Here is a 16,456-nt window from a genome sequence, read left to right as displayed (position 1 = left end):
AAATTCGCAGCAGCAAAGCAATGTTTCTTTTATTACTGCAATACAAAAGAAATTGGAAATCAGCTGCGCATGTTTTAGAATACAAGATTCAATAAAAAACTTTCTTTTAATATTAAAATGAAAGTTATTATATATATTTCTGAATGTTCTTCAAAAAGAAACAAAGTACCAGGAAAATAAGTCCAGCGTGGAATGATCTTTGCATTGTTTTAAACATAACTTCCCCATCCAGTTAATCCAATATGTGTTTTAAGCACGCTCGCTGTTTTGTTTACACAGCTATTTTTCACATATTTAAAGATGATTGAGCTAAGTAAAATCTATAGATAGCTGAGAACAGATACTAAATTAAGTTCATATTATATTAGGAGTATTGTGAGCAAGATGCTTATTAACGTGATACTAATGTGTATGGTTTTCAACACTGCACGGGGTTTTAATCTGCCTAAGCCCCAGCGTTCAGACGATGTAGGGGAAGTGATACACTTTGGACCTTGCAGGAAATGGATTAAATGCATTTCAGGAGGTGAATATAATTTTTAAAATTTATGTTCAACTTTTCGATGCAACGCACTGAAATAATTTTCTGCTCTAGTGTTTGTAACTAGAGTTTATATACTTAATGTAATTAGAGAGTTTCGACTTGCAGCTTCAAAATTGTCCGAAAACCAAAGGTATCGCAGACGGTCATCACAGCTAATGAAAATTTTTCTAAAAAAACTCGTTTCGTAATCCAGATCAAAATCGTGTTAACTGTTTCGAGTATCACATTGTTTAGATCATTATTACTGATGCCAAAAGACAGGCTAAACTGCATGAAATTTAGGTATATAAACATTTTTTTTAGTACGTCTGCAAAGCTTTCTACTTGAGGTAATTTCTGAGAAAATAATTTGCTCGCTGATAAAGATAGATAATCCCTAAGATAAGACAATTCCTCAGCCAATGAGAGATTGAATTCATTACTCTTAAACCTCTAATTCGATGCAAGGACTCTACTTTAAGTATGTTTAAAAGGGAATATTTTTCAAAGTGGTCAATATCTAACAGCGCAGTGTATTTACTAAAAATATACTTACATTGTTTTTAATTTTATTTCATCTAAATTTTAGTTTTTATTCACGGCTAGTGTGCTGATGGAACTGCAAAATTGTATATACAAAAAGGAAAAAAAAAGGCACGGAGTAATTCAAAAAAATTTTTCTCATCACATTTACCTTAGACATTTCAAGTAGGTTTTTTTTCAAAATTTTCAAGAAAGTTCAGAAATTTAATAACTAAAAACAACATAAACATAAATTATAATTAGTAAAATATTTTTAATGCTAGATTTTGTTCAAACAGATAGAAAGTTCAAGCGAACTGCATGCAATTGTTAGAGATGACACATCTAACACACTTTAACCAGCTGACCTTTTCTCTATAAAAACGTATAACTCTTAACAAAAATATATAACTGTTATAGTAAAAACAATACAAAAACATGTAACAGTTATTGTAAAGAACTTAAGTTTCAGCTGCGGTAGTAGTTTAACTTCCAAAACCTGCTTGGACTAACCCATTTCGATCGATGTGTACCAGCTTGTCTGGGATGTAAATGTGGTTGGTGTGCAATGCTTGACACATTATCTTAATGACTCCATGAAACTTTACTTAATACAAAAGAGATAAATTTATCAAAACATGAAATAATAACTTAAAAAACAGTTTGCTTGCTACTAATAAACGTCCCTTACGTCAAATCCGGTACGTCCCCGGTAAGTCAAATTTTTAAGTCATGCAAACTTATTATGTTATGAAAAAAAGATAAACAAATTTCGCAAAAGAGTGTAATACAAACAAACGCCCGGTACGTCAAATCCTGTACGCTTCCGATACATCAAATCCTGTACGCTCCCGGTACGTCAAATTTTTATGTTATACAAGCTTATTATGTTATGAAAAAAAAGCGAATTAAATTTAAAAAAAGAGTGCAATACAAATAAACGTCCAGTACATCAAATACTGTACGCTCCCGGTACGTCAAATTTTTATGTCATGCAAGCTTATTACGTACTGAAAAAAGAAAACTAAATTTCAAAAAAGAGTGCAGTACAAATAATCGCCGGTACGTCAAATTCTGTACGCTCCCTGTACGTCAAATTTTTATGTCATACAAGCTTATTTTGTTATGAAAAAAAGATAACCAAATATCGAAAAGGAGTGGAATAGAAATAAATAACCGGTGCGTCAAACATGGTACGTTCCCGGGAAGGATTATGTCATACTAGCTTATTCTTTTACGGAAAAATAACAAACTTCGAAAATGAGTTAATTACAGATAAATATCCGGTACTATGTAACAAAGCAGGATCGCAGGAAGCTATAAATGGCATATTTAGATGCTGGTACCGGTTCGAAATCAGTAGCCACGAGTAGATGTCATGGAAAGAGGAACGAATCCATTGAGAAAATTGAAATTGTTTGTAAGTTGAAAATAAATTAAGACTTTTCTGATTATAAAGTTACCCCGTCATTCCTGAATATTTAATTACCCATATCGTTTACAACACACGGAATACTGTGAAGGTCATACAAAATTAGCAGCCTCTAGAAACCCATTTTCTTGCATTTGTAGTTTACCGCTCATTGAAGATTGTTTCACTAGTTTTGAATCACCTAGAGATATTGCTGTTATCCAATAAAATACATATTTTACTTTCAGATAAAGCGATAAATGATGAATATGATGCATGTGTAAAGATTACACCAGAAGAGGTAAGCTCGTTTATACACTCATGTCCATAAATAAAGGATAATTCAGAATCACACGGAAATCAAACTCTAAATTAAAATTTCTCCTGTAGAATTATCACACATATCCTGAAGAAGAATATGCAAATTACAGACAACCGCTAGATGACGCTGGTAGTACGTCACAATGACGAGAGCGTAAGATAGGGGTATATAAGGAAAGGTGGCAAAGAAGTAAAATTGCTCACAAGCGCTTTAAAACCCTTTCAGTGCAATAACCGCATAGTTATGGCACAAAGGAAGCATTTGGATGATTTTTTACGCGGCAGAATCATCGGACGACTGAAATGTGGACGTACCCAGCTTGACGAGGAACTTGGAATCTCCCAGAATATCATCTCCAAGCTTTGGCAACGATTTCAAGACGATGGTAATGTGAGTAGACGTTACAGCACAGGTCGCCCCCGAGTTGCAACGCGGAATGAAGACCGGTATTTGGCAGTTTCTACCAAAAGAAACAGATAGAGCACAGCATCAGACCTGTCTCGTCAGCTCTCTTCAGCTACCGGTACGACAGTTTCCAGGCAGACCGAGTACAGACGTTTAGGGCACATTGGTCTATATGCTCGTAGGCCTGTCAGATGTGTTCTGCTTACCGCAACTCACTGTCGCCTGCGATTTGTCTGGAGTAGAGAGCATGCATTGTGGACACCGCAACAGTGGTCTTGTGTGATGTTTTCCGACGAATCCAGGTTTAGTTTGCCGTCTGATTCTCGCCGAACTTTCATATGGAGAGCGCCAGGTACCCGTTACCACCAAGATAACACCATTGAACGACACCGTTACAGTGGTGCAAGATGGCTCGTTTGGGGAGGAATTATTCTTGGTTTCAGAACTGACTGCATGTTCAGAGTGTAACGATGACAGGCCACATCTATAGGGATGTCATTCTGGAACAACATGCACGTTTGCTTCGGGGCGCCATGAGTGCTGAATTTCTGTTTATAGACGACAACGCCCGTCCTCACCGTGCAAACATTGTAGACGAATGCCTTCAATCGGAGAATATCACCCGTAAGGATTGGCCAGCATACTCACCGGACTTGAATCCAATAGAGCATGTGTGGGATATGCTTGGCCGACGAATTGCATCCCGTGCATCCCACCTATCTACCGGACTTTCGGAGGGCATTGCTTGATGAGTGGTGCAATATTCCCCAAGATCAGATTGATAATTTGATACCCAGCATGCCTAAGCGTTGTACGGCCTGTATTGCATCGTCCGGGAGACTTACTCCGTATTAACCATCATACTAACGATGTTATACTGTTTTTTGTAAATAGGTTCTTTTTTGAAATTTGCTCCAGGGCGTAAAAATCGCAATTTTTATTAATTATGTCAAACATATAGCATCTTTTTTGCTCTTTACCTTTTGTTTAATACATAGACTTTACAAATAAGTCAAATTTGTTTGGCTTCTGTGTCTTTCTGTGCCTGAACTTCATTATCCTTAATTTATGGACATGATTGCAAATATGATATCAGTTTTTATAAAGGCAAAATTAAACTGTTTGAATAACATTTTATAAACATATGAGCCGGGATAGCCTGGTTAGTAGGACGTTGGGCTCGTGCTCGTGAGATTATGAGCTTGAATTCCGCCAGCCGAGGAATAGCAGTGTATTAAATGGTGACTGATGTGCGTGAAATCTATCAGGGTCCTTTAAGTCCTTTAAATCCCCATAACAAATCTATACCTCTGCGGTACTCATGAGCGTTTTTTGCGGTTCACCTCTCCATGTAACGCAAATGCCGGTTAGTTCCACCAAAAAGTCCCCCACAAAGGAACATTTCTCCCGATACTTGATCCAGGAGTTCCCTTGTCTTCTGCATTGTGTTCAAAATTACAAGGCTACTGATTTTGAACATTGTCGTAAACCCAAAACTAGGTAGACTGTTCAACGACGGTCATAAAGTAAAATAAAATACTATTAGGGAACTGAATTAGAGGTTGATCATTCTCTTGTTCAATTTAAAATTACGATGCGTGTGTGAATAAATGGAGTAGTAATGGATCTTCCCTGTAAAACGGGATACGACGTGTGTGTGCGCTTAAAGTCATATTCTTGGCCATATATGGCACCACGAATAAACAAAAAAAAACACCCTCTGACTTCAAATCGCGTGCTTCCCATAGCAGGCATGCTAGTATTGGCAAGTAGCATTAGTAACAACAAAAATTTATGACTATTTTCCTGATACAAAATATGGCAGAGAATTCATTGATTTTAAAAATGAATAATTTACTTTAATATTTTAAGTACACAAAATCATAAGAGCATTTAATTTTTAAACTTAGAATAATTAAAAATGAAAGAAAATCGACTAAAATAAGGTTTTTTATTTGCGTACCATCAATCCGTACGCACTCTTAAAGTCTTTTACTAATATAACCTGATGCAATCGTGTAGACCCCTGTAGCCGTGTTGAGGAAATTCCAATCTAGTATAACCACATTATGCTACTGTTCACCTTACTTTTATAAACAATATGTCTTAAAGCATTCTACAATATGCACCCTTATCTTCACTTCAATTGGGCATTTGTACTTCAAGAAAAAGACCGAAAACACCTACACGTGTGACCTATCGCATCATCGTCAGCTGAGCGTTTATAAGCAAAATGGCGTGTTGAAGTTGATCTAAGTTTCCCCACGTAAGTTAGAGTAATAATTAACGTGAAGTTAATTAAATACAGCTCAGTATCACACACCGAATTTATTGAAACATAATTCTTTCTCTTCTACGTCTTTTATTTAACTTATATTTATTTTTTGTTTACGTATTTTATTGTAGCCGTGATATATTTTTGTTTTGTGTACCTGGCAACTTCAATGCGTAATTAGTTGGCTTACGTTCTACATAACTTAATATATGTCTTTGTGTTAATTAAGAAATCTATAGTATCGTTTAAAAGACGGGCTTGGCTTATTCGAAATATAATGAAAAGAACAGTTGCTAACGTAAACAAATTCCAAGTTTCAAAAACCAATCAGGATCACGATACGTACACTACGTCACTTGTAGGTTTCCCATTATACTAAACAGCTTTGTTAAATTCCCGATTCAAAGCTACATCTGTAATTTTAACTAAAAAGGTGGTGCAAGCCAAGTCAATAGGGAATAGAAAAAAGAAAATCATCCATAAAATCAGACGTTGCAGATTTCTGCCTCAGTCTCACCTTGGTATTTTTTAAACAGCTTGGTCAAAATTTTTAATTAAAGTTTTTATTTATTTATCTGGTAGCAAGAAAGAAATATTTACAGAATCACTCTAAAATTGAATCTTTCCTTACCGAAATAGTTAGCATTCTCTAGAAAAAAAAATAAATCACCCGCAAAATCTGACCCGCAAAATCTTAAATGGCTTGGTAAAAATTGAAATGAAAGTTCGTTTTTAATTACTAGTAGAAAAAAAAAGAAATCTCTCCTGAATCACTCCACAATTGTATCTTTCCTAAGAGACGAAAGCATTTAACCGCAAATAAAAATATCTAAAAAAAAATAAATAATTAACAAATAAACAANGCGTGAAAATATCTTTTGTGATGTAACTCTTTCAAAAGTACATAAAAATGGTTGCCAGCAGGGGTGCACATGTAGATTTATTAAATACACCTTGTGCGCCACCTAGGAACCAAATCTAGAATCCGACACTCGAAATTTTTGCTCTGTTACAATCGTGCCCTGTTTCAATTGACCCCACTCTCCCCTACACTACGTCACTTGTAGGTTTCCCATTATACTAAACAGCTTTGTTAAATTTCCCGATTCAAAGCTACATCTGTAATTTTAACAAAAAAAACGTGGCGCAAGCCAAGTCAATAAGGAATAGAAAAAAGAAATCATCCATAAAATCAGACGTTGCAGATTTCTGCCTCAGTCTCACCTTGGTAATTTTTACACAGCTTTGTCAAAATTTTTAATTAAAGTTTTTATTTATTTATCTGGTAGCAAGAAATAAATATTTTCAGAATCACTCTAAAATTGTATCTTTCCTTAACGAAATAGTTAGCATTCTCTAGAAAAAAAATAAATCGCCCGCAAAATCTGACGGTGCAGTTTCTTCCTTGATGTCTTTTAAATGGCTTGGTAAAAATTGAAATGAAAGTTTGTTTTTAATTACTAGTAGGAAAAAAAAAGAAATCTCTCCTGAATCACTCCACAATTGTATCTCTCCTAAGAGACGAAAGCATTTAACCGCAAATAAAAATATCTAAAAAAAAATAAATAATTAAATAAAATTATCCATGAAACCTGATGAATCAGATTTATTCCTTATTTTTTGGTAAAAAAAATTGAAATAAAAATTTGTGTTTATTTATCTGGTGTATCTTGCACTGAATTCTAAAATCTTGAAAATATTTTTCATTTTTTTTTTACCTTAGAAACTTTTGAAGGTCGTAAAACGGGTGTCGAGTTATGCCTCAAAAGATTGGCCAGACATAGAAACAGCGTTTCTTGAGATGTGCAAAATGGATGGAGAAGAACAGGTATATGTTGTATGAGAATGCTCCTCATTGTAGAATTCGTGAAGAGCATACTCTTCGAATACTACACTTTGTTTTAATTAACCTCTCAGAATGATATTTTTAAACAGTTTTTTAGTATTTTTTAAATTTTATTTTATGTTGATTAGATTTATTTTATATTGATAATTCCTGAAAGACAGCTAGAGAATGTGATGAGAATTTATGTATGTAGGTATGTATATATATATTATTCCAATAGATGTGTCTTGAGGAAGACTATTGGATTTTCCCATTTATAGTTTTATCTTTATACTATTTCATTTTAATTTATTATTTGTGTCTATATATATGCTACATATATATACATACCATATATATATATATATATATATAATATACAGAGATGCCAGCTTGCTCCGGTCAGACGATAAATATTCTCGAGTAATAGTCTTTTACTTAATGATTCTTGATGTTAATAATTACCATTACATCTTAGTGATTCAAGAGCTTGTATGAGAGATCAATTTGTGGGAATTCAGCCCATGTTGAGTGAACCTTTTAAAAAATTGACAACATTAACTGAAAAGTTGCAGCTTAGTTTGTAGTTCTCTACCGTTTTTTTAAAAATATTACGTCGAATATGAAGCAGTTGGCATCTATAATTACAAAATTTGCAGGAATTTCAAGAAATTTTTTTTTTATAGTGGACTGTTATTAAAAAAAATATTAATTTAAAAAATATAAAGTTCACTTTTAAAAAATTCTAAGACAAATCTATGTTTAGTCTCTTTTTAAATTATACACAAATATTTTTTTTAGAGAATTAGTAGCAATAGTTTTCAGAATTCACTTTAAATAATTAAATTCTTAATGATTTCTTATTTTATAATTTTTTTTAGAAACGTTTGCATTTCTCTTACAGTTAAGAAATGACGAAAGTTTTACATTTTTTTGGAGCTCTATCTCCAATAAGCGATCTATTGTTAATAAAATATTATCTACTAGGAGGCTTCGCCCCCTGCTCGCTAGCGCTCACCAACCCCCGGAACTGCTTTCGCAGTTCATTTCGGATTGCTTCGCAATCCAATGCTCGCTTTGCTCGCTCATTGGATACGTTCTTAACGTCTAGTTTTTGTATACTTTTTTGAATACTGAAGTTCCGAAAACTTTTCACTGTAGAAAATTCTAAACCTGTACATTTCAATATTAATTTGAAATTGCAAACAGTTCACATATTTTTCTTAATCACACTATTCTAAATTTCAGTNGCGAAATATAAAAAAATTCAATGCATTCAATACAAACACTTAAACGTTTTTTAGACGTTTAGGTAGCTCCCAGTAGAAAAATATCAATTCAACAGCGGCCTTTTAAAGCATTCTCACTTCAATTAATTAATTAATTCCTAATTGAGTTTAAATTAAATATTGTCATGTTTTTAGTGCATGAATCTGAATTGAACAACCTGATAATGTACAGTTATGAAATTTTTATCTGGTTGCTCACTACGTGCTCTTGCGCGCCGAATCCAATCAATTAAAAATGAAAACTGTTGCCAGCGCGAGAAAAGAAATATCATCGGTTTTATTGATTCATACGTACGTATTGATTCATAAGATAGATGTATCACTACAGAAGGGTTTGAAAAATGTTTCTTTAAAATACACAACTAAAAATATAAAACGGAATCTGAAAAAGCATTAAAATTTGATATGTAATGATCTTTATAATTTCTCAGTTATTTAATGTAATTTGACTAACATGCATTAAATTTAAATACTTAATTAAAATTAAAAAAATTATATCCAATAAAAATGTTGCAAACATTTTTGAAGTATGTATTCTGACATAACTATGTATTCTCAACAAATAAACAAGAAATAATTGACGTATTTAATATCAACTTCTGTTTTCATGCAGACAGTATTTCAACTGATCAGTACAATGTTTGATTTTAAAATTCAAATTTTAATGTCTGTTTAATAAGTAAATGCTTGATTTTAAATATGCCTTAACGTTTCTTCAAGAACAGGAAAACAATCTAGAAAATTGTCAATTTGATAGACTCTATATGGCTTTGCGTAGCCTTTCATGAAATTAAAATCAGTATCAATTCCAAACTTGGGAAGCAAACTCAACCCGACCAAGTGCATTCCTCAAATGCAGAAAAGCCATTCAATAAAAAGACAGAAAATAACAAAAAAAAAAAAATCTATGATATAAAGAAAATAGCAGGTCCCTAGTAAAAATTTTGCACACTTTCACCTAATGAAAGCCAAGGGGAATAATTTGTTACAATTATTCAATATCTGAAAAATCAAATAATATGACAGGAGTGGTTTGATATCTTCCATGTCTATGGCGAAAGCATTTGTCTGGTTTAGGTTACAGGTATACGGTGACTCTTAATTAATTTAACCGAAAGCAACACACTGCAGTATGGCGCTCATTCTGTCTGGTGAGAATATTTATTAAATGCGCTATTTGAGATAAGCAGTCTTGCCAGGACAAGACTGCGTATCTCAAATGATCTCTTAAAGAGTATAAGCAAGACAACTCTCAATCATTCGCTCAATACCACCTAGGGCTAAAAAGAGCATTAATACGAGGAATAATCGCGCTTACATTTAAAGACCGTCTTATTTAACACGAGAAATCTCTCTAGGAAATGTTCTTTGGGGGTCGTATAACCGACTTTATCTGATCTATTCTACAACCACTATTTCACCCATTTCTGACTCCGATGAGAACGAAAAATCACGCATTTGTATTACAACTAACTAACTAAAAACTTTTTTTTTGCATTATATCAACTATTACAATCAAAATAAATTTCATTCAAATCTTCCTTGTGGTTATGAAAATAATTACTCAATTTTGTAAATTCTTTTCATTTGAACATCAGCCTTTTAAAGTGCATTTAAAATTTTATTTATTATATTGAAGAGTACAGTTTAAGTGCAATTTCAATAATGTATTTATTTCTTTAAAGGAAGATATTATGTTCGAAGTTACTCGGAGTGCAGTAGAGGAATATTCAGTAAGTATTTTTAATAGAAAACTCAATACATATGATTCAAATTGCATTAAGCCTCTATATATTTTTAAGATAAAAAAAATACAAGTCCGTTGATAAAATGTTATCCAATAAAATCCGTTTATGTGCTTAATTTTGAAACTAAAAATGATGTTGGCAGTATGGTCTAATGATTAGAATATTTTGAGTCTACTAAACCATTGAAAATACATCTTACGTGAAAAATCCTTTTACTGCATAGCATTGAGTTTTACACTGTGCATTTTATCTACTTAAAAACAACACCCGAAGGGAATTATTCCATAAATGTGAATGGAAAATATGAAATAAAAACCTATAAATTCAATAAAATAAGTACCTTTCAAAAACTGTTTAAAAGCAATAATAACGTTTCAAAAACTGTTCTTGAATATGCCAAGTTCTATGATATGTAAAACATATAAATATGTAAAAAAATAATAAAAAAAAACATTTTATAAAAAGGTGAAAAAATGTGCAATATGATGATAAAAAACGATAGTTAAATATATAATTTATTTATGACGCAAGTAATGTATTTGTTTCGAAAAGCAATTTGGAAATATTTGAATGTCTTAAAAATTTTCCCTCTTAAACAATAAAAAAAAAATCAGGTGCGATGTACATTAATGGCTGAAAAAATCAAAAAGATGCAGTCAAATTTTGCTTCTAACAACGTGTTTCAAGTCCAATAGCTCAAAAATTCAATTCTGTTATTTTATAAGAAATGGATAACTAAAAGCTCAATCATCAATGTGTTTAAGCATGCATAATGGAATAATTATGAGTATTCACTGTCATTACAAAAAATATTATAGATATTTTTTTTTAAATTTGGATTTATTTTGCAGGAGATATTTCGGCAGATTTTGAATAATTTCACTGCGCATATTTCAGATCTATGAGCTGTTTCTCTTTTCCAGCAACAAAATACTTTCAAAGCATATTCTTAGACTATTTTTTGTCGAGGTATTCAAGTTTAAAAGCGTTTCATGTAATAAAGAATCACATAAATGATATAGCAAATATTTAGAAAAATTATTTTCAAATAATATTCTTAGTTTATTTTATGTCGAGATATGCAAGCTTAAAAGCGTTTTAAATAGCAAGAGATCCCATAAATAATATGTCAAATATCTAGAAAAATTAGGACCCTTCATAAGGATTAAAATTACATAGGAAAACATGCGAAAATGTTGTTGTACGCCGCTAGAGACGTTTCCTTATTATGAACTGCTAATTTGTGTTCTTCTGAACAAGTACTAAAAGAAAAGCACTTCAAGCCTCGTACACCAATATTTCGGGGAATGGGTTCCTATGCAATTGTAATCCTGATGATGACCCCTAATTCTCTAGAAGTTTATCAGAAAATTTATATGACCGCCTGTTACATATAACGTTTTTAAATGTACAGATTTCGACTAAAATAAATAACTAAAAACAATATGAAGCTCAGAAAGGGAAACAGATTGCAGATTTAGCGTCCCCACTCGAGAATAAGGCAGAATCGCGTGTTGGTATAAATGTAACGAAACTTTTTGTTCTTAAGAGTAATTTTACTCTCCCAAGCTCAAATCTAAAACAGGCCATTTTGAAATGCCGTAACGGATATTTCTATATTCAGTTTTGCACAATATTACCATCTCTGGTTGAAGAAAAATATGTTAAAATTTGTCATGAATTTGGTTCATGAATTTCATCGTTGGTCATTTTGTCAACTCTAGTCAATATCTGGTTATTAATGTATAATGTTATATTCTAAAATATAATTTTACGCATGAAAAATGTAAATTTACTAATTAAAAAAGTCTGTACCAAAAAATGTTGTTTTTTCTTCCCAAAATAACTGAAACGAACAAAATTTACCATTTTTCGACCGTTACATCAGCCTTTGATCTTTTTTTTCCCCCTCTTCATTCTTAGTTATAGCTGATCTTCATTCTGTATGGGTTGTGATTTTATAGCATTTTCAACAATTCAAAAACGGGACATAAAATCTTCTGCATAATTACGCATTTTAGAGGAATTTTCCCACTCATTTTCATACACAACATGGAATCATTGGAACACGGAATCATTCGCAACGCTGAAAAAGAAATTCTGGAACCATTCATTTGGTGATTTTTCCACTCGTATGATCACGGTTTACCGGAAATTCTGGTTTTAAAAATTATAGATCGTATTACCACATATTTGGCAAAAAATTGCAAAATTAAAAAGTAAATTTATAAAAGCAAATGGTTTTGATGTCTGGCTCGAAGACATCATGATAAAATTACCAAATCCTACCACATTTTATCACATATTAATTATGAAACTTTTATTGCTGATTTTACCAAAATTATCACCAATGAGCTTCTATAAAAATTACCGATATTTTTAATGTTCCAACAGAGCTAGAAACATGGTGAATTTTTCGATACTTTTTTTCCTCTGTGAGGAAGCATTTCAATACCATTACTATTGACAACATGTCAACAGCTCAATGCAATTTGAAGTGAACTTACTGCGGACCTTTATCTCCAAAAAAAAAAATGCACTATCCTTATTTATCCTTATTTGTGAAGTTCAAGAAAAGCGGTCAAACTGTATGTATTTAAATATAGATAACATTTTCTTGATGAATACTTGTTTACTTGTTTTTTTAAAAAAAAACAATCATACATTTTAGGCGACGTGTGCTGATATGATGCAGGCTGAGGCATGTAAGAAAATGGCTGAAATGAATGTAAGTACCATTAAACATAATATATTCAAAGACTCTTTTACATAATATAATTTTTTATATTAGGCTCATCGGAAAGTAATTTTACTTTTTCCCAACGGACGACTTAATTATATTTTTAGCAGCCATTTAAGCCGCGTAATCATTATACATTTCGACAGCTGATACAGCATAAATTGTGATAAAGTGCGATTGATTATACTCAGTAGTTTTTAATTGATGCCCCCCTTTTATTGCTGATCAAGCAGGGGGGGAAATATCCGATGTGTATCAAGAAGATACCTTATCAATGCACTAATACCAAATTGGTTTGTAAAATTTCGATTAAAGTCATGAAGGTACATTAGGCCAGTTTAAGCTTATAAGGATAAAATAAAGGCAACCTGCTAGTCAAAATTCATAAGATCACTGAGAGATTAACTTTATCGTATTGGACACACGCCACGATCATTTGAAAAGGTAAAAGTTTAATCTCAATACTCGACATATGGGTTCTTACTCTTACGGAAAGAAGCTCGTGGCGTCGCTTTGACGTCTATGATTTCATTTTCAAACGTCAAGAAAATTATCCATTTTTTTAAAGCCCTTTTTCCCTGTGGACAAAAAACAATGAAACAATGTACAACAATGCTCTGGTTTCTTTAAATATTTTTAAAAAGTGAAATCTTTACTTCACTGTTAGAAGCTTTCGAAAAAATGGTTAAATAACAATTTATTCAATTGTTATTTTACCATACTTTACTTCAACAAAACAGTAAAATAATCATGAATAAGATGGCATTCAAACTGTGAGAAAAACTGTTTATTAACACCTTTCACCTAATACGGTTAAGCAACCAGGATTTCATTACGCCAACTGAGCCCCCTCTCGTAATGAAGCCACTTAGTTTCTTCAAATGGGTGGTTTTTATAGCAGAGAGGTATTATCTGTCAATGTCATGACGGAAAGAATGAGTAACACATGAAAAGTGTTACACCCCTATTTGTCACCCTGGAAATTTGAATACGATGCTCTCATTCACGCATAGATGGCAGCACTATAAAGCTGTTAAACTATCTCCACTATCCAGCTAAATTTCCTATTTTGTGGTTTTTAAGCCATGTTATTTGTAAATGGTTAAAAATCCGTACAGTTTTTATTCGTAGTTTTTTAATCGTACTATTCGTAAATGGTTTCAAAACCATTAAGGTTCAAAACATTCTATACAGTAAACTATACGGTCTATTGGATGAACAGACTGTTGCCGTTTATCATACCATAATTTTAGAATGAAAATTCTAATAGCGGTCAATATAGGCAAAATTCACTTGGATATGTTTTTTTTTTTTACAACAAATAGAAATTTTGTGCCAGTGAAATCTCGCCATTGCCAGAAAGATGGCAAAAGGTATTGGATTAGAATCAAATATTGTAATTCACTAAAATATTAATTCACTATAAGAACACCTTTCATTGTCTTTAAAAAAACGAAATTATTTACTGAGCAACTTGATCAGAAATATCTGATTAAATAGTTATTCCGAAAATGTGAGCATCAATTGTAGAAATTTATCAATTTTAACTGTGAAACAAACTAAAGATTTTCTTATACTTTTTAGCTAATTTTTAAAACTAAACGATTTATAATTTAGGTAATCTCTGAATACGGGAGCATAGGTTTTAATATCTAAAGTTTAAATTTTTGATTTTGAATTACCCATTAGATTAAAAAATTATATATGTTTGTACTTGATTTAAAAAAATCGCCAACATATGATATAAAATAAACACAACATTAAATATAAGAATAATTATTATTTTTAAAAGCCCGATATATTTTTAAAATAAGCAAGGAGACTTGAGACTCAAAAAAATTATTTAAGTTTGAAATTTTCTAAATATTTTGAATACAAAAGAAACACTACCTTTAGAAAATTTAAGTACACGTTTCATTATTTTTAAATTTGGAAATAAAGATTCATTAAAATTTTTGAAACCATACCAATATACATACAATTTACAACCAATTTACATACAATTATTCTTTTTAGGATTGTGGGGCTGCAGTTTTAAATAGAGTTCATTTTGAAGGAAAATGCTGAAGCATTAAATGCTGTCAAGATTTTATAAATTTGTATTTTTAACCGAAATACTTTTAATTATTTTATAAATGTTGAACTACTGAAGTAGCAATCAAATTGTTTTGAAAAGAAAAATAAATATTGTCTTTTTTTTAAAATAAATTATTCTACAGTTTGTTTATTTTTAAAATTATAAATCACAATAGCCTTTCACTACATTGCGATAGTTCAAAAATGCAGTGTAATAACAGTCACTTCCAAACACAAGAAAAAACAATATATTTGCCAGTATATTCAAACTACGTTATAAAAAAACCCTATTAAGAAGTATGTATTGTATTTTTTATATTTTGCCTATTACTTTTTATTATTTGCTCATTATTGCTTATTAAATTATATATTTTTATTTCTTGATGCGGAAACTATCATATATCAAACTCTCTTATATTTTTGGTAGTCACAAGCTTTGCAAACTTAACAGCATTAAAATTTCTTCATTAAAACCATGCATGATTATGAAAAAAATTACAAGCGGTTTAAATATAATGATGAAAATAGTCAATGCCGTCGAAAGTTTTCAACGGTATTGTCCCAAATTACGGTATTGTCCCAAATTATTTATTTTAATTATTGCTAACTTTCAAAATGTTTCAACTTTTAATTTATTTTAACTTAATATTTTTGTCTGCCCTTGTCGGGAAATGTTGTGTTGAATCTCTTATAACTCTGGAACAGTTTGTATCAGGGTTCTGTATTTCGAACATCGGCAATGTGCAATTTTTTGCCGCCGATTTTAAAAAAGCGTCAGAAATTTTTTATTATTCCGTTCGGCAGAAATGCTAGAAAAATGATTTTTTTGCTGCTGTTTACATATAGACACTGTTATAAATAAAACTGTAGAGGACTCTGCTTCTACTCTTATTGTTATTATTAAATATAATTTCGTTAATATTTTTTTTTCTTTTACAAACTCAATGGTCAGCATGACTGGCCTTTGGACTTGTGCTGCATAACAGAATTAGTATTCCTAAAGCTATCTGAAACCACTAATTAATTTTTTATAGTTGTGTTTTATAAAGGTATAGGGCGAAATAATTTAAAAGCAACTGTAATTTAAACAAACAAAAATAAGTTATCTACTAAAAAACAAAATCGATAGAGAAAATGTACTGATTTCAATCATGATTAGTTAATTTTGGTAATCAGCACTACTGGTATTATGGTAATTTGAGCGGTAAACTAATATAGGTACTACTGTACTGTGACAGTATATTTTTCATTGTCTTCAGAAGCGGATAATTATCGTAGAAAATTGTCTGATTGTGGTAAATTTTAACTATTATGAGGTTG

General features: G+C 31.5%; 1 protein-coding gene across 1 annotated transcript; it reads left to right on the top strand.

Annotated features, from left to right (window-relative positions):
* The first annotated feature begins 306 nt into the window (after positions 1 to 306).
* Positions 307 to 15,268, top strand: LOC107455713 (uncharacterized). The gene is made up of 6 exons (XM_016073380.4): positions 307 to 526; positions 2,705 to 2,757; positions 7,182 to 7,286; positions 10,258 to 10,305; positions 12,992 to 13,048; positions 15,077 to 15,268. Exons 1-6 carry the CDS (start codon positions 385 to 387, stop codon positions 15,125 to 15,127), a joined length of 456 nt encoding a protein of 151 aa, XP_015928866.2. The 5' UTR covers positions 307 to 384; the 3' UTR covers positions 15,128 to 15,268.
* Positions 15,269 to 16,456: the final 1,188 nt, after the last annotated feature.

This window comes from Parasteatoda tepidariorum, chromosome 9, assembly GCF_043381705.1.
Source record: "Parasteatoda tepidariorum isolate YZ-2023 chromosome 9, CAS_Ptep_4.0, whole genome shotgun sequence".
In the NCBI taxonomy this organism is placed as follows: domain Eukaryota; kingdom Metazoa; phylum Arthropoda; class Arachnida; order Araneae; family Theridiidae; genus Parasteatoda; species Parasteatoda tepidariorum.
Note: the sequence above shows the minus strand (reverse complement) of the source record. Positions and strands in the feature narration are given on the sequence as shown.